The 15,707-nt window shown below is 57.5% G+C and overlaps 1 protein-coding gene across 3 annotated transcripts in view; it reads left to right on the forward strand.

Annotated features, from left to right (window-relative positions):
• Positions 1 to 690: 690 nt before the first annotated feature.
• Positions 691 to 15,707, forward strand: part of GTF3C1 (general transcription factor IIIC subunit 1) — a 34,713-nt gene continuing 19,696 nt past the window's right edge. For all 3 annotated transcript variants that reach the window (XM_078605101.1, XM_078605103.1, XM_078605102.1), the window contains exons 1-15: positions 691 to 1,096; positions 5,446 to 5,640; positions 6,076 to 6,252; positions 6,606 to 6,749; positions 7,464 to 7,572; positions 7,784 to 7,901; positions 8,257 to 8,409; positions 8,689 to 8,804; positions 9,602 to 10,088; positions 10,831 to 11,321; positions 11,886 to 12,007; positions 13,059 to 13,212; positions 14,095 to 14,198; positions 14,735 to 15,003; positions 15,351 to 15,536. In XM_078605101.1, the coding sequence (XP_078461227.1) occupies positions 816 to 1,096; positions 5,446 to 5,640; positions 6,076 to 6,252; positions 6,606 to 6,749; positions 7,464 to 7,572; positions 7,784 to 7,901; positions 8,257 to 8,409; positions 8,689 to 8,804; positions 9,602 to 10,088; positions 10,831 to 11,321; positions 11,886 to 12,007; positions 13,059 to 13,212; positions 14,095 to 14,198; positions 14,735 to 15,003; positions 15,351 to 15,536 (3,106 nt within the window). In that variant the 5' untranslated portion in view covers positions 691 to 815. The remainder of the gene's footprint in view (positions 1,097 to 5,445; positions 5,641 to 6,075; positions 6,253 to 6,605; positions 6,750 to 7,463; positions 7,573 to 7,783; positions 7,902 to 8,256; positions 8,410 to 8,688; positions 8,805 to 9,601; positions 10,089 to 10,830; positions 11,322 to 11,885; positions 12,008 to 13,058; positions 13,213 to 14,094; positions 14,199 to 14,734; positions 15,004 to 15,350; positions 15,537 to 15,707) is intronic.

Consider the following 15,707-nt stretch of genomic DNA (forward strand, 5'->3'; position numbering starts at 1 on the left):
GTAACTGGTCTGGTGTGTGAACATCGTCACGGTGGGGACAAAGGCGGCCGGGCGTGGTGCTGTCACCCACCCCTTCGTGTGCCGTGCCGGCCTTCATAGGTGCTCGCTAACAGCACTTGCCCCTTACAGTCTCCAGGCTACACGGGGGATCTTTGTCTTTATCCTGTGTGTGTGGGGGGGCAGCGACTGCGTAGCGATTCGCGCGCTGCGCTACGAACCCGGCGACCCGAGTTCGATTCCCGCTCACGGCCACCACCGGTGACGATTATTTGAACCGGTCCTGGGCCTCCCCTAGGTCGACTCAGCCTCAAACGAGTAACTAGTGTGGTGTGTGAACAATCGCCACGGCCGGGCGTGGTGAAATCCAAGTCCCGGGCGAAGCCGGGGGTAGTAAAGCGAGTTATTGATATTTGGGCAACATTCGTGGTGGGGGGGGGGCACCCAACAAGGCCCCCCGCGCCGCCACTTCGTATTTCCCACATCACATAAGCGCGCGCGCGCTCGCCCATTGGCTCGCGGGGGGGTTCCCCTCCACGTCCCCCCGCCTGCCCCGCCCGCATCGCCCGCATCGCGCCTCGCCATTGGCTCGCGGACCACCCCGCCCCCCGCCCCCCGCCGCTCCCCTCGCGACGACCAATCGGCGCGCGGCGGTCGCATCGGTCTGCGCTTATCCGAACTAGGAGATCAAAACCGGCGGATCGACGGCTTTGGCGGCCTCATCGCTGAGCGCCGCTGTCGCTGTACCCCTCGTACAGCGCCTCTTCACCCCCCACCACCATCATCACCACCACCATCATCACCATCACTCCTCTTCCATGGACCTCACCCTGTCCTCCATGGACGCGCTGGAGGCTTTGGCCGACGAGGTCGCCCTCGAGGGCCTGGACGGGGTGACCCCGAGCGCGCTGTGGGTCCGCCTCGCCGCCCGCTCGCCTCCCTTCCCCGGGGGGGGCGCTCCGCGCCGCGACGTGGCCCTCCGCGCCTTCCTCTGGGCCGCCCTGGCCTCGCACCCGGGCGTGGACTTCTACGAGCTGCCCGTGCCGCGGCCTCCGCTGCTACTGCGCGAGGCGGCGGCGGAAGCGGCAAGAGACGAGGGGTAAACACGCGGAGCGCAACGGGCGGCGTGGCACGAGTCTCGCGCAGTCGGAGTGAGACTTGGGGTTGGGGTGAGACTGTGGTTGGGGTGAGATTCAGGTGAGGTTGGGGTTGGGGTGACCGTGGTTGGGGTGAGACCGGGGCTGGGGTGAGGTTGGGGTGAGACCGGGGCTGGGGTGAGGTTGGGGTGAGACTGAGGTTGGGGCGAGGTTGGGGTGAGACTGTGGTTGGGGTGAGACTGTGGTTGGGGTGAGACTGTGGTTGGGGTGAGACCGTGGTTGGGGTGAGACCGGGGCTGGGGTGAGGTTGGGGTGAGACCGTGGTTGGGGTGAGGTTGGGGCGAGGTTGGGGTGAGACCGTGGTTGGGGTGAGACCGTGGTTGGGGTGAGACCGTGGTTGGGGTGAGACCGTGGTTGGGGTGAGACTGTGGTTGGGGTGAGACTGTGGTTGGGGTGAGACTGTGGTTGGGGTGAGGCCGGGGCTGGGGTGAGACCGGGGCTGGGGTGAGGTTGGGGTGAGACCGTGGCTAGGGTGAGGTTGGGTGAGACTGTGGTTGGGGTGAGACTGTGGTTGGGGTGAGACTGTGGTTGGGGTGAGACTGTGGTTGGGGTGAGACTGTGGTTAGGGTGAGACCGGGGCTGGGGTGAGACCGGGGCTGGGGTGAGGTTGGGGTGAGACCGTGGTTGGGGTGAGGTTGGGGCGAGGTTGGGGTGAGACTGTGGTTGGGGTGAGACTGTGGTTGGGGTGAGACTGTGGTTGGGGTGAGACTGTGGTTGGGGTGAGACTGTGGTTGGGGTGAGACCGTGGTTGGGGTGAGACCGGGGCTGGGGTGAGACCGGGGCTGGGGTGAGGTTGGGGTGAGACCGTGGCTAGGGTGAGGTTGGGTGAGACTGTGGTTGGGGTGAGACTGTGGTTGGGGTGAGACTGTGGTTGGGGTGAGACTGTGGTTGGGGTGAGACTGTGGTTGGGGTGAGACTGTGGTTGGGGTGAGACTGTGGTTAGGGTGAGACCGGGGCTGGGGTGAGACCGGGGCTGGGGTGAGGTTGGGGTGAGACCGTGGCTGGGGTGAGGTTGGGTGAGACTGTGGTTGGGGTGAGGTTGGGGTGAGGTTGGGGTTGGGTGAGACCGGGGCTGGGGTGAGACCGGGGCTGGGGTGAGACCGGGGCTGGGGTGAGACCGGTGTTGGGGTGAGACTGAGACGGGGTTTGGAGGGTGGCTAGGGTAACCCCTTGCCCTGGTATTGTGTTGACACTTGCTTGCTGTATAACTGGACAGTTGTCATAGATCCCAGGCTGCCGGAGAAATACGTCCTGTCTTGATTTCTCCGTCTGATCTGGCGCGGGGTGCGTGTAACGCGTTCGCAGCGTGTTGCCAATATACCGATCGGATGAGGGCCTCCCTCCCCCATCCACACGCTGTCGTGCCGCTCGTGACGATTATTCGACCATACTTCACCACGCTGGTCCGCGATGTGCCCCGGTTGAGCAGCCGGCCGCATTGATTCGAGGATTACACGAACACTTGGGGAGACTCGAACCAGCGCAAGGAAGAGGCTCATCAAGGCACAATTCGCAAACGCCTCTTGCCCTGACAGCTGCCCCGTCGGCTTTCCCCGGTTATTTTTTTTATTGCCGATTCAAGAAATTCACAAGACACAACAACGCGTGTTGGCAAAAGCGTTACGCAGCCCAGGTGCGTGCGTGTTTTTTTGTAACAAGTCGTTAAATGGGCGAACCTCTTTTCGATGCGTGGCTGACAGCTCGCTCATCGTCACCCACGTGGCCTGCCACGGGCCCCAATACCGCACCTCCGACGAGCACGGTTGGACACGTACGGTGGAGAAGAAGTTCAACAGAGAAGTGCGCACGCATCGACCACCACCACCCCTCCTCCGGCCACTCGTTGTCCACGCGCATCCACGAAAGTCGCGTTCCCATCGCACGCCACGAAGTCAACCTCCCCGTGCCACTTGTAACGGCAACCAAGAGACCTGGCCTCGGTTATAATTACAGCAGCAGCGTTAACCTGATGTTCAATTCAAGTGTAACGCGCAATTCATTGGTGCGAGGAATTAATTGCCCCCACCACCCCTTGCTTCAGAGCCCAGCGACTTGGCATTTCAGGCCCATTGGCCTCTGGGTAGTTCCACCTGGGCCCTCGATAGCCACGCCACTGGAGGAAAACGGGAACCCTTCCAACCCTTGACTTGTCCGCCAAATTCCTCATTTAACGCGAGGAGATGCGTTCCTGAATAGTTCCGCATTCAGCGAGGAATTACCCGACACGCATACGTACGCTACGCGGCATAAATGAAAATAAAAACGATGGAAATTTGAGTCACGTTTGCACTATAAACTCAGCCTGCGGTCATCTCATGGCCAGAGGATACGCCGCCTCGTGACGGTTTTATTCCGCACGTATTCCCAGAAACTTCCCGTACCGCTCGGCCGCCGCAGCTCAAGAAAGTAATTCGCCGCCGTTGACCGCACCGTGCGAAAAGTGTTCCCCAATAGAAGAACCGCGTTGTAGCGAAAGCGCGTTGTGTGAGCACGCGCTAAACGAGGACTCCTCTGGTACAGTCGTCGAGTCGCCACTGAACGTGGGCTGCCTCTGGTGAGCTGTCCACGTTCTGGCGGTGTGCTCACTCTCCTGATATTCCCAGGATCGTCCTCTTGCTGAGGTAACTGTTCCTGGGAAATCTGTCCCGTCTTTTGTCAGTCGCCGAATAAATATGCAGCTCAAGACGATGGGTTTACGTTGGGGACGTCTGAAATTTTTTACGTCAAAAAGTCTAAACGTCGCGCTACATATAAAGTTTCGGATCATCCAAAAAAATATTTAGTTTTCTGATCGATACGAATGTCACTTGCGTGAGCATGGAGACGCGCTGTAATCTTACCCATTTAAATGTTTCTAGAGTCCAAATAAAAGATCCGAACTTGTCCTTAAACGTCCGAATCTTCATATATTTTTACTCGCTGGGGGGGGGGGCGTTACCCGGACCCAAGGGATGAGATTGTTTATAACATTACACATCACACTATCTACTGTATACAGCTCAGACATAGTACACACGTGATGTGTAATGTTGTTACATACCCTCAGCATGTACTATTGCTGAGCTGTATCCAGCTAAGTGTGAGGGTATTGTGAGAAGATAAGCATCTGTCGTCAAAGAAAAGTCACATCATGCGGTAGAGCCCTGTGAGCCATGTGGCTCTTGAGTCGGGTGCAACCGCAACAAAAAAAATATGAAGAGAGAACATCTTAAAGCGACGACGCGCAACAGAAACATCCTTGATAAACCAGCAAATGTTCCAGAAAAAAACCCACTGTACTACAACGCTGTGTGCAAGAATCCCAGTGTGTGAGGTGTCAAACATTAATGTTGTGCAACAAAAGCGCCGATGCATCAAGAGTGCATTTACTCATGCGCCCTTCGCCACAACACAGTACAGATGCAGTAAATGTTCAAAATGGAGACATGTCAAATCAATCGCGGTGTATAAAACGGGCACTTTCTGGCATTCCCCAAATGTAATACGCATGAACGAATATATATCTAGATATATTGGAGATGTTGTTTGGTGATTTGATAGCTTTTACTTGCACTACTATCATGGTTTTGTGCTTTGTTGTTATGATGATCTTACCCCGTGCCCCGACTGGACATCTGTGAAAAAGAGCTTGATAGCTCTTCGGATTCCTCCTGCAGTATAAATAAATATTCTGATTGTGATGTACGTCAGTCCAATGATGCCAAATTAACATCTGTAATAATAAATCACGTTACTGGCATCTGCTTTGAACCACGTTTCTCACCGTAGCTTTAGCGTTGTTTGGAATGTACCGTGGTGCTTATACGTTAAAACATAAAAAACTAAGCAAGACACGGCATTATAAATTCACTGCAACTATTATTGAACAATGATTAACAAATTATAATTGAAATAAACGGAATAAGGTTAAGTTTTATGAGTAAAATTGTTCAATAATGGAGTACGATCCTCCCCTGTGGTTGATAATGGTTTCTCTCTCTGTGGGTTTTAGCGGAGAAATAATTTCATTAAATTGAAATTAAACTTTAAAATATGTTTTAAATACTAAATTTTATTTTTGTGTTAGCATCCCCGATTGTACATTTTGTTTTGGCCAATCGACAGGCGGGAAAGAAGGAGCTTTCCCGTGACACACGCACACGCACGAAACTACTAACTTTTATATATAGATACGCAAAACCAAGCCCTAACTTGCGCGTCTCTTTCCCGCACGACACGCCTCTTCGTGCGCCCCGCGCCCGATCGTTTCCTTCGCACCGGATTCATCGACAACCCTGCCCGACGGGCGCAGGTGCAAGGACGAGGCGGAGGCGCCGACGGGGCGGTGGGAGAGCGGCCCGGACATCTACCCCGTGCACATGCTGCTGGACGACCCCGCCGGCATGCAGGGCTCGTGCCGCTACTACGGCGAGCGCACGTGCGTCACCGAGCTCGTGCGCAGCCGCGACCTGCAGCCGCTGTGCACGCTGGAGGAGGTGGAGAAGCGGTGAGCCGCGCGTTTTTTTTTTCGCGCACGCACTCTCCCCTCTGCCGTGCAGTGGAAGTAAACAAATTGGCAAGTTTTTATTTTTGTACGTGGATAGCGATGTTACGTCGGTGACCGCGCTTTGGCGTTTCGAGCCGTTGGGCCCTCGCGCACTCAATAACCGCCGGAAAAAAGAAGCAAATGTGCCGCTTGCGCCAAGCTTGTAGCGCGACCACGGGCGATGTTTGCCAATAGGGGGCCAATTTTGCAATGTAGTTTAACCCAATTGAGTAATTTAATCATGGCTGTTGATGACAGTTCTTGAATTAGAATGATTGAAAAATTCCACCTGGGATATCCATCTCGTGGCGTTCATCGGCACAGATCAAACAGATAATGGCGCGTAAACAAATGACGAGAAGGACGAGTTGGGCGCGCTCCGCGTGTGTCCGTCAGGTGGGGCGACACGCTGGTGGCCGTGGCATCGCAGGAGCTGCGGTGGCGTGCGCTGGCCGGCTGGCAGTGCGACCCGGACCTGCGCGTGCCCGACTTCTCGTACTGCTTGCTGGAGCGGCTGGGCCGTGCGCGCTGGGAGGGTGCCCTACAGAGCGACCTCCACGCCAACGTTTTCCAGTGCGTACCCCCCTGCACCGCCCTACCCGCCCCCCTGGCCACCCGCCCGAACTCCCTGCCCAGCATGTACAGGGTGCTGTGGCTTAGTTTGCACGTGTAAAATATTGGTGATGGCACACAAGTGGGCAGCACCTGTGTCGCAATCATCTATTCTTTTACTCACTGACAAACACAGCTATAGAAGTTGACTGGAGTTGGACTAGTGTTGATAAACGCAACATTATATAATCGTTTATACTGCACCGCCCCTTGCATTGCATCTAATAATGGCTATCATCATCAGATGACGGTGGGCGAGAGTTTGGCTTGGCGTGTGCGGTGATGCCAGCGCGTGCGTGCCGTGGGTCGTGCAGTATCGACGCGAGGAAGATGCACTACCACCGCGGCTTCCTCGACCGCCTCGGGCTGGTGACGCTGCAGTCGCACGTGACGCGCCGGCCCAACGGGAGCCAGATGCACTCCATGCTGCTGTTGCTCAAACGATTCCACATCGACAGGTTCGCACCTACCACTGCTGCACCTATCACTGCTGATGCTGCTGCTGCTACTGCTGTTGCTGCAGACGCTGCTGTTGCTGCAGACGCTGCTGTTGCTGCAGACGCTGCTGTTGCTGCAGACGCTGCTGTTGCTGCAGGCGCTGCTGTTGCTGCAGCTACTGCTGCAACTACTGCTGCTATTACTGCTGCTTATGCAGACACCGCTACTGCTATTGCTGCTACTGCTGCAGCTACTGTTGCTGCTGCTACTGCTGGCGCCACTGCCGACACCCTCGTCTACTTGCTCACTTTCTCATTCGTAACATTCCACCATTCAATGAATGTGTGCTCTCGTGTGTGTGTTGATGCATTCCTGTGTGTGCGAGTTGTTATGGCTGTTGGTGAGCACATTGCATTACAATTCCAGCAGATTGTGCCCTGTCTTTTGCGATGCACAGAGTTGATTTCTGCGCCAGTTTTTTTCTTAGGGTCCTCCCCTTCATCGTCACGGCATAAAATAAACATCACTTGGCGCTATCACAAACATCAGTGCTGCGTTTCAGATAGAGGCAGCGGGGAGAGGAGGAGGGGGGGGGAGGTAGAAGGGGGGTAGTGAGTGGTGCTTGATTCTGGCCACACCACGTACCCCTCCGCCGGCCGTAATGCGGGCCTGCTTGATGGCTATTGCATCGACCAGCGCGTGCGGGTTGAACGGAGCGCCGTTGTTCCCTGCAGGGCTGGCTGCAGGCACAGCAAGTACTCGGTGCTCATGCAGAAGCTGTCCGACAAGCTGATGATGCGGCCCACTCGTACGGACTCCATCGCCAGGCTCCGCACAGAAATGGTGCGGCGACAATCCAGCGTTGGGTTTGGTTATCGTCAAATGCGTGATTGTTCGCGAACAAAAATGTTTTTTTAAAATATATATTTCACTCAACAATGGCTGTGAGTGGACGGAAATCATCGAGCGTGACAATGACGGGCCCGACTATGGACGAGACGGTCGGCGCCAGCGTTGCTCGCATGTCCCTGTAACGCCCCGTGTTGCCGCGCAGAGCATGGACGGCCGGTCGTTCCGGAAGCTCTACCAGTTCATGGTGACGTTGGGGCACATCGTCATCACGTCCGTGGTCAAGCAGACTCAACAGGGGCGGCCCTGCAAGAACACCAGAGGTGAGTGGCACTGACCAATCCGAAGCGTGCTATGCGACTGACCAATCGGCGGTGTGCGGTGTTACCGACCAATCGGAGGTGGGCAGCACCCACCAATCAGAGGTGTGCTGTGCGATTGACTAAAAAGCTGTAAGCGGCACTGAGCTATGAGATGTGCCCCACCATCCAGTCGGATCTGTGATCTTGCCTGTCTTGACAACATGTAACCCACTTAATACTGCTGGTTTTGTTAGGGGTCTCATTGCGTGTTTTCGCGCAGCACGCCTGGGTCACGCAGCGCGAGTCGCCGTGGCGAGCGGGATTGGCCCCGTCCCCGCTGACCCGTCCGCATGCTTGCCTGCTTTGCCTGGCGCAGGTAATGACGTGATGGTGAGGAGCCTGCAGCTGGTGCGTGCGTTCGGGGAGGCGGAGGCGGAGGTGGAGAAGGAGGAGACGCCGATCCAGAGGCCCGTCCGGCCGCAGGGCCTCGTGCTGCAGCGTGACATGCTGACGCAGGCCCTGGACCTCGGTGAGGCCGCTGTGCACTCCGTGTGCAACGCACGTGCCGGCGTGTGCGAGTGAGTGAGTTGAGTGACACGTGTAGGTGTGTGTGTGTGTGACCGAATGGGTGGTACACACGTGTGCAGGTGTGTGCGAGCGAGCGAGCGAGCGAGCTAGCGGGTGAGTGAAATGTGTGGGTGTGAGAAAATGAGCGGGCGAGCGGCACGCGCGTAGGCCTGTGTATGTGCGCGGTGTGATCGACGCTGCTCTGAGCGACTGGCGCGTGTGTCGCGGCGTCCTCTTGCAGTGCGGAGGCACGGGACGGGCGGCATCTCGCACTCGGAGCTGTGCCTCGAGCTCAACGTGGGCAAGCTGGAGGGACGCATGCTGTGCCGCACGCTGTGCCGCAGGGGACTTGTCAAGGTGCGCTGCGCCACTGCGGGACTGTGCGTCGGCATTTTGTTTGTTCGGCGTGCTTCTCAGTTTTTTGGTTTGGCCATGTTTGTTTGTTGTAGTACAGAGTAAGACTGATGGCCTTAATCTAAGTTGTTTTGTGGTTGTAGTTGTTGTTTGACTTGCATCCCACTGGGATATTTGCACAGAGGTGGTGTACGGTGATTTTTCTGCAATATTTTGCTGTCTTTTCTTGGATTTTCTGTTTGCACTTAGTCACATAGTCACTTTAAGATGTTTTCTTGTTCATGTTTTTTTGTTTGTTGCGGTTGCACCCGATTCAAGAGCCGAATGGCTCACAGGGCTATACCTAATAAATGAACTTTGAACTTCTCCCGCGCCCTTCCGCTGGATGCCCTCGTTTGGTTGACCGTGCGTTGTACGTACGTATGTACGCTGAACTTCTTTCGCACCGGAGGTGCGGGGAAGGAGAAGAAGCTAAACGCAAAAAGCAGTTCGACGTTGACAATTGTCACTCTGGTTTACTCACGCCTTGTCCTCGTGCCATTTTCCCGTTCTCGTTGTTCTCGCTCTCGTTGGTCATTCTCATTCATTTCCCCTTTTCTTCATTCTCACTGTTGGTTAGCGTCCATCGTTCTCGACGGTTGTTCGTCGTCGTTCTGTTTGTCCCCGTTCAAGTTCGCCGCTCTTCATTCCGTTCCTTCGCTATCGTTACTTCTGCTCTCGTTCGTCAATCATCGCTCCCGTTCATTCCCCCCGCGCGTTGTTATGGCTGCTGTCGTGACCGCCATCGATCTCGCCCGCAGGACATCATGGAGGACGAGGGCCGCCAGCGCACCACCAAGTACATCGCGCAGCAGTTCGTCAAGACCAGCGTCCTCAGCCAGCAGATCGAGCGCGAGCGGGCGCGCAACCACGAGCTGACCACGCCGGGCGGCTCCGGCCCCTCGCCGGTCGCCCCCGCTTGGGCCGTCGCCCAGCCGGGGCGCACGCACGGCAGGGTGAAGCGCTGCGGCGCCGGTGCCGCCCCCCGGCGCCCCGACACCGTGTTCCCCTGGAACTGGGGTGCGGCCGGGAGGTGGAGGCAGCCGGGGAAGAGCGCCGCCGGCGCCGCCACTTCTGGCGTCGCTACCGGGCAGGATCCCGCCGCCCTCTTGCCCAGGAAGAAGGGCCGGCCGAAGGGCTCTAAGAACAAGAAGGGCGGCCTGAAGAAGAACAAGAAGGCCAAGGTGACCACCAAGGCCAGCGGCAAGAAGAGAGGCCGCCCGAGAAAACACCCCCTGCCGCAGGCGGGTGAGTGCGGAACGACGCGGGGCTCCATCCTCGCCCTGTGACCTCACCCTTAGTCTTGTGACCTCACCCTGTGACCTCACCCTGTGACCTCACCCTGGGACCTCACCCTGGGACCTCGCCCTGGGACCTCGCCCTGTGACCTCGCCCTGTGACCTCACCCTTAGTCTTGTGACCCCACCCTATAACTTCACCTAGTAACCTAACCTTGTAACCTCACCCCGAGCCCTGTGACCTCACCCTGTAACCTCACCCTGAGCCTGGCGGCCCCACCGTATGGCCCGTGACCCCCGCATGGTCTACTTTGAGTCATGAGCGAAGGACAAGATTTATACATCGATGCAACTGGTGCTATCGCTTTATTCCTTCTGCCATCGCTTTATTCCTCGTGCTAGATTCCGTGGGTGTTTCAGGGTTAACACCTCCACGCTCCATGCTCAGCAGTATCCCACAATCCGGCTTTGGGACTTGGCCGTGATTACCGACGTCTAGGTGCTTGTCAAAGCGGCGAATGCCGGTGTGGAGTTGGTGAACGAATTTGGCTATAACGGAGAACGTCTAATTGGAGAGTTACGGGGGACGGCGTTAAGAGCCTTAAGGGATAAGGTCAAGCTAAGGGTCGGTGTTACCTTGAGGTTTGAATTGACACTGCGAGGTCAAGCTTAGCAGTCATTTTCACTCTGCTGGAGACGCCGCGATCGGTTGGGGTGAAAATGACAACGAATGCACTCTGCTGTGTCTGCAGATGAGACGACCGCAGAGGACAAGCCCGGACACGCCGCCGCCGATGAGTCAGAGGTGAAGGTCACGGCTGAGCAGCCCGAGGAGGCCACAGCAGCGGCAGCAGCCACAGCAGCTGCCACAGCAGAATTGGTTCTGGCACCGGCGACGGAATCCACGGATCCCGCCGATGCTCCACACGCCGGGTCTGGCACTGAGGTTGAGGCCGCGTCGGCGCCGAGCGAAACGGGGACCCGCGGAGAAGGAGGAGGAGCCGAGCAGGAGCCAGCGCCGGAGGGAGGAGCCGTGGCGTGCCGGGAGAGCGTGGCATTGCTGGATGCCGGAGAGGCCGCCGCGCGGCGAGAAGGAGAGGCGCCGTTGGGCGCGGCCGCGGGGCAGGCCGGAGCGCCGGCCGACTCGGAGGGGCCGGCGCCGGAAGGGCACGGGGTCTGCAAGGTGGAGATAGACGAGGAGGCCGAGGTCAAGCCGGAGGGTGGTGAACTCCTGATTGAGCCGGTGGGTGCGCCAGCGCCGCTGTCGCTGATCAATTTTTCCGAGTGTCAGTGCGCAGTCCTTTGTCAATCCACTACCCGGATGAAGGCCTACCCAACGCCGTGTAGGTCAGGGGGGTTTGTTTGAGCATACTTCACCGTGACGGTCAGCGTAGGTTGGGCGAAGTGGTGTCGGGGGCAAAAATGTTTCCGATATTGTTGGCCGTGGCTGGGAATCTAACTCGGGTCTTCAGGTTTATAGCACAGTGCACTCAACACCTGCACCACCGCCCAACCATAAGTTTTTTTTGTAGCAGGCAATAATGAAATTGCTAATTTATAGGCAATTGACAAGTTCATTTGCTCAACAGCTCGATGAATCGGTTCTTATTTATTTTTTGGCTCATTTTCACGATCGCGTCCGTATTGTTTCTTGCGTTTAGTCTGTCTCGTTTGAGACCGTTCACTCCATCGCCTTTAAGAGTGACGCTAGCGAGTGATCTGCGTGCAACAGACCCATAGGTGACTGGAATTGTCGCTTACGTGCGCGTGCCCGCCTGCCCGTGTCTTTGTGCGCGCGCGCGAGCAGGCGGCGCCTCACAAGCCCGGCGCAACGCGGGGCCCGACTCGTCTGACGTACCGCCTGCTCAAGCGGCAGAACATGATTATCGAGGCCGTGCGCAGCCACCGCCTCATCGAGAGCCTCTTTGCGTGCGTGTGACGTTCGCCGGCGCCGCGTCGGAGCGCCAGGGGCCGTCTGGAATGCTCTTCTGATGTTGGGAAGCCACTGCAGCTATGGCACTTTGAAATCTACATTTAAAACTAAATTCTTGAGAACTGATTTTTGTGTTTAGTTTGTTGTCCTTACCCCCCACGCCTCCCATACGCACGGTTGGCTACGTACTGTACGAATGAAGTTCACCATACGTATACATACGTAGAACGATGCAAACAAACACAAAAACGTAGATTCAAACGGTCGTTGTCACGCGTTGTGCCGGCTTATCCAGTCCATCTTTTCGCATTTGTCGGCCAGTTGCTCTTGCGTCAAGATGAGCTCGGAGTTGAAGTGAATCACCCGCTCAAATGAGCCTTGAGGCGGTGCCTACCGCCTGCTCACAGGCCCGAGCTGGTCTTGGAAATTCCACGTTCCTACGATGGCGTTGAGTCTCCCCCATAGGACAACCGCCGTTGACTTGTTGAGGAACCGACACCGCGACCAGGATTTGAACTCGCAAACTTTCCGATTGCTGGCCGCTCGCTCTCCCCCACAGAGCCGCCTGGCCTGTCAAGATCGGGGCAGCGCAGCAGCGCGGCAGCGTGACAGCGTACATATAACCGCGCTGAACCGGGTTTTTCTGGCTGAGCTGAACGGTTTCCTCCGGCCGCGTTTTCGGGTTGTTTCCGCAACGTTGTGCCACGCATGGCGGCGAGCAACGCAATGAGGGCACCACGGTATGCAGGAGGTCGTGCGTTCAATCCCGACCCTGACGCCTGCTGTATATTTGGAGTTTGCATATTTTTCCCGTGGTCGCATGGATTTTCCACCGAGTCCTCTGGTTTTTCCCTCCACATTTAGAATCGACGTACATTTAGAGTATTTGGCTGCGATAAATGTCCACGCGATAAGCCACTTTTATGAGCTTTCATTTGTGGCCAGTTCGCTTCTGAAAAAGAGCTGCACAGCTCGGGTAGGTAAAATAAAAAATTGTTGAGTTGAAATAGTTCAGTTTGATTCGCGACGCGCTGCTCCGCGCCGCAGGCTGCAGAAGATGATCGTGGACGAGGAGCGCGTGGAGGGCGTGAGCAGCCGCTGCTGCCGCAAGTCGATCGTTCGTCTCGTCAACAGGCTGGCGGATGACGGGCAGCTGCGTCTCTACCGCACCACCGTCGTGCAGGATGGCATCGCCAAAAAAGTGGGTGCCTTTTTTTGTTTTGTTTGTCGAGGCTTCGGTGGGGAGCGGAAGGGGAAGGCCCGGCGGTTCAGATATCAGCCACTTCGAACGGAGGCGACTGGGTTGGTAGTTGCGGTGCAATGACCGCTAATGCCATCGCACACGCACCATCACGGCATTGACGACGGTGATGGTGCATGTGGTGGTAGCGGTGGCTGCTGTGCACGTGGCCTCACGGCGAACACTACAGTGACAATTATTTGAACCGGTCCTGGGCCTCCTCTAGGTCGACTCAACCTCAAATGAGTACTTGGTGCTGTGTGTAGACATCACCACTCGGCAGACAAAGGCAGCCGGGCGTGGTGCTGGCCACCCACCCTGTCGTGTGCCGTGCCGGCCTTCATAGGTGCTCGCTAACCGCACTTGCCCAAACAGTCTGTCAAAGCTATTCGGGGGATTTTTGGTGGTGGCTATGCATGTGTGGCGCGTGATCCGGCACTGTGGAGGCAGCGAGGGTTGGTGGATCACCGCACAAACGTCGTGAAACTCCCTTTCCTGTGGGTGTCGAGGAGGAGCTGGCTCGCCAGGAGAATTCCTCCGGTCTAAATAAAGATTCGGATTCTGAGGGGAAAGTGGTACGGCAAAAGTGCAAACTAATATCAATCTGCATGGGATAGAGTGCTGCCCCCTCGCAAGCGTGGGTTTACTCCCACACGTATACGCACTCGCTAATGAGCTTAATATAAAGGCACCTCGGTGCTTGCGGATTGTGCAGCGTTGCGAGGCGCGGCTCGCTCGAACGATGCCATACACAAACGCTCGTTATTATCGCCGATAGCAAAAACACGCGGACAGACGCCCTCCGTACGTAGCCTCGGCGGTTGTTGGGTGGCGCGTGACCAGGTGGAGCTGGTCGTTCACCCGTCCGTGAGCCCCCACGACCCGCTGGTGAAGAGCGCACTGGAGCAGGTGCGCTTCCGGATCTCCGGCTCCTATTCCTCCCAGAGGTGAGTGGCCCCCTCCACCCACCCCAAGCCCCCCCCCCCACCCCCCCTCACCCCCCCACCCCTCCTCCATACCCCACCCCAAACCCCCCCAGCATAATTTCAGAACCTGGTGCCCACGTGTGCCCGCGGCAAGCAGTGGAGAGAGCCTAATGTTAACAACAATAATTTAATAAATGTGATATTCATGTGATGCTCAATAGCGCAAGGCTATCGCAAAGGCACTGTTTCACAGAGGGGTAGTCTGCCGGGAGGGGGCGACGTTGCTGCGCGGTTTTACCCAATTGAGTCATTTTGCACATTGGCGTACTCTTTCGAATAACATTACAGGATTTTTAGCGTCCGTTGTGAAGTTGCGGTTAAGCACACCCGCGGTATTAACCAGGGCGGCCGCCCGGCTCAAAACTGCGAACCTCGGCAACGAGCGTCAAAGCGACCGATCGGCCACGTTCACCTCCCGCCGAACGACGGCGAAGCGTTCGGCAAACGGTCCAACAAAAGCGTTTTTTTATTTTTGGCTGCCAATCCACGGTTGGCAGGGCCAAGGCGTCGGCGCAGGCGCACAAGGCACAGGCGGAGGGGGCGGCGGCGGCGGCGGCGGCGGCGGCGCCGGACGAGACGTCGCCGGGCGGCACCAAGAAGACCGGCGAGTGGAGGGACTCGTGCGAGGAGGCGGGCGAGTCGGGGGACTCGCGCGGCGGCCGCGTCTCCGCGACGGGACAGAAGGCGGCCAGGACGCCGGGGCTGCAGCGCGCCATCGACATCAGGATGGGCATCACGCCCCTGCTCGACTACTCGCCGCCCATCGGTAGGCCAGGGGTGTGCCGTCGCTTGGCGCGTTTCGCCGCTGGGTCGTACGCCATTCGATCGCGGGTGAGCGGGCCTCCGTGCGCGTGCGTGTGTAGCCGCCCGTGTGCCTTTGTGCGTGCAGCGTGCAGCTGCGTGCGTACCTGGACACTCCGCTTATCTGCAGCTTTACGCGCGCGTCTGTTTACGCGCGCCCCGACCGTTCACCTGTATACTTGTGTGCGTACCGGCGCACGTGCGCGCGCGTACCTGTGCTCGCACACAAACTTACCCACCTCGCGTACCCACCGTCGCGTACCCACCGTCGCGTACCCACCGTCGCGTACCCGTGTGCGCTTGCGCCTGCAGTCCCAGGGCTGGGCCGCTCGCTGGGCTTCATGCCCAAGATGCCGCGCCTGCGAATCCTGCACACCTTCCTCTGGTACATCGTGCACGGCCACAAGCTCAAGCAGGAGCCGCCCGCCGCGCTGCCAGGGGGAGGGGCGGAGGCCCCCGACGGCGAGGGGTCGTCGCTCGCGGAGACCAGCGGGGACGGTACGTTGGGCTCCACGCGGTGTTCACACAGAGGACTGTTGGTTTACGCCCAAAGATTAAGCGCCTGAAGCTAGTTGTTGTGACGTTCTGACCCACCCTTACTGGATATCGGTGAAAAAGAGCTTTGTAGCTAATCGGATTCCTCCTGCAGTATAATTGAATATTCTGATT

This window comes from Lampetra planeri, chromosome 23, assembly GCF_965212315.1.
Source record: "Lampetra planeri chromosome 23, kcLamPlan1.2.h2, whole genome shotgun sequence".
In the NCBI taxonomy this organism is placed as follows: Eukaryota; Metazoa; Chordata; class Hyperoartia; order Petromyzontiformes; family Petromyzontidae; genus Lampetra; species Lampetra planeri.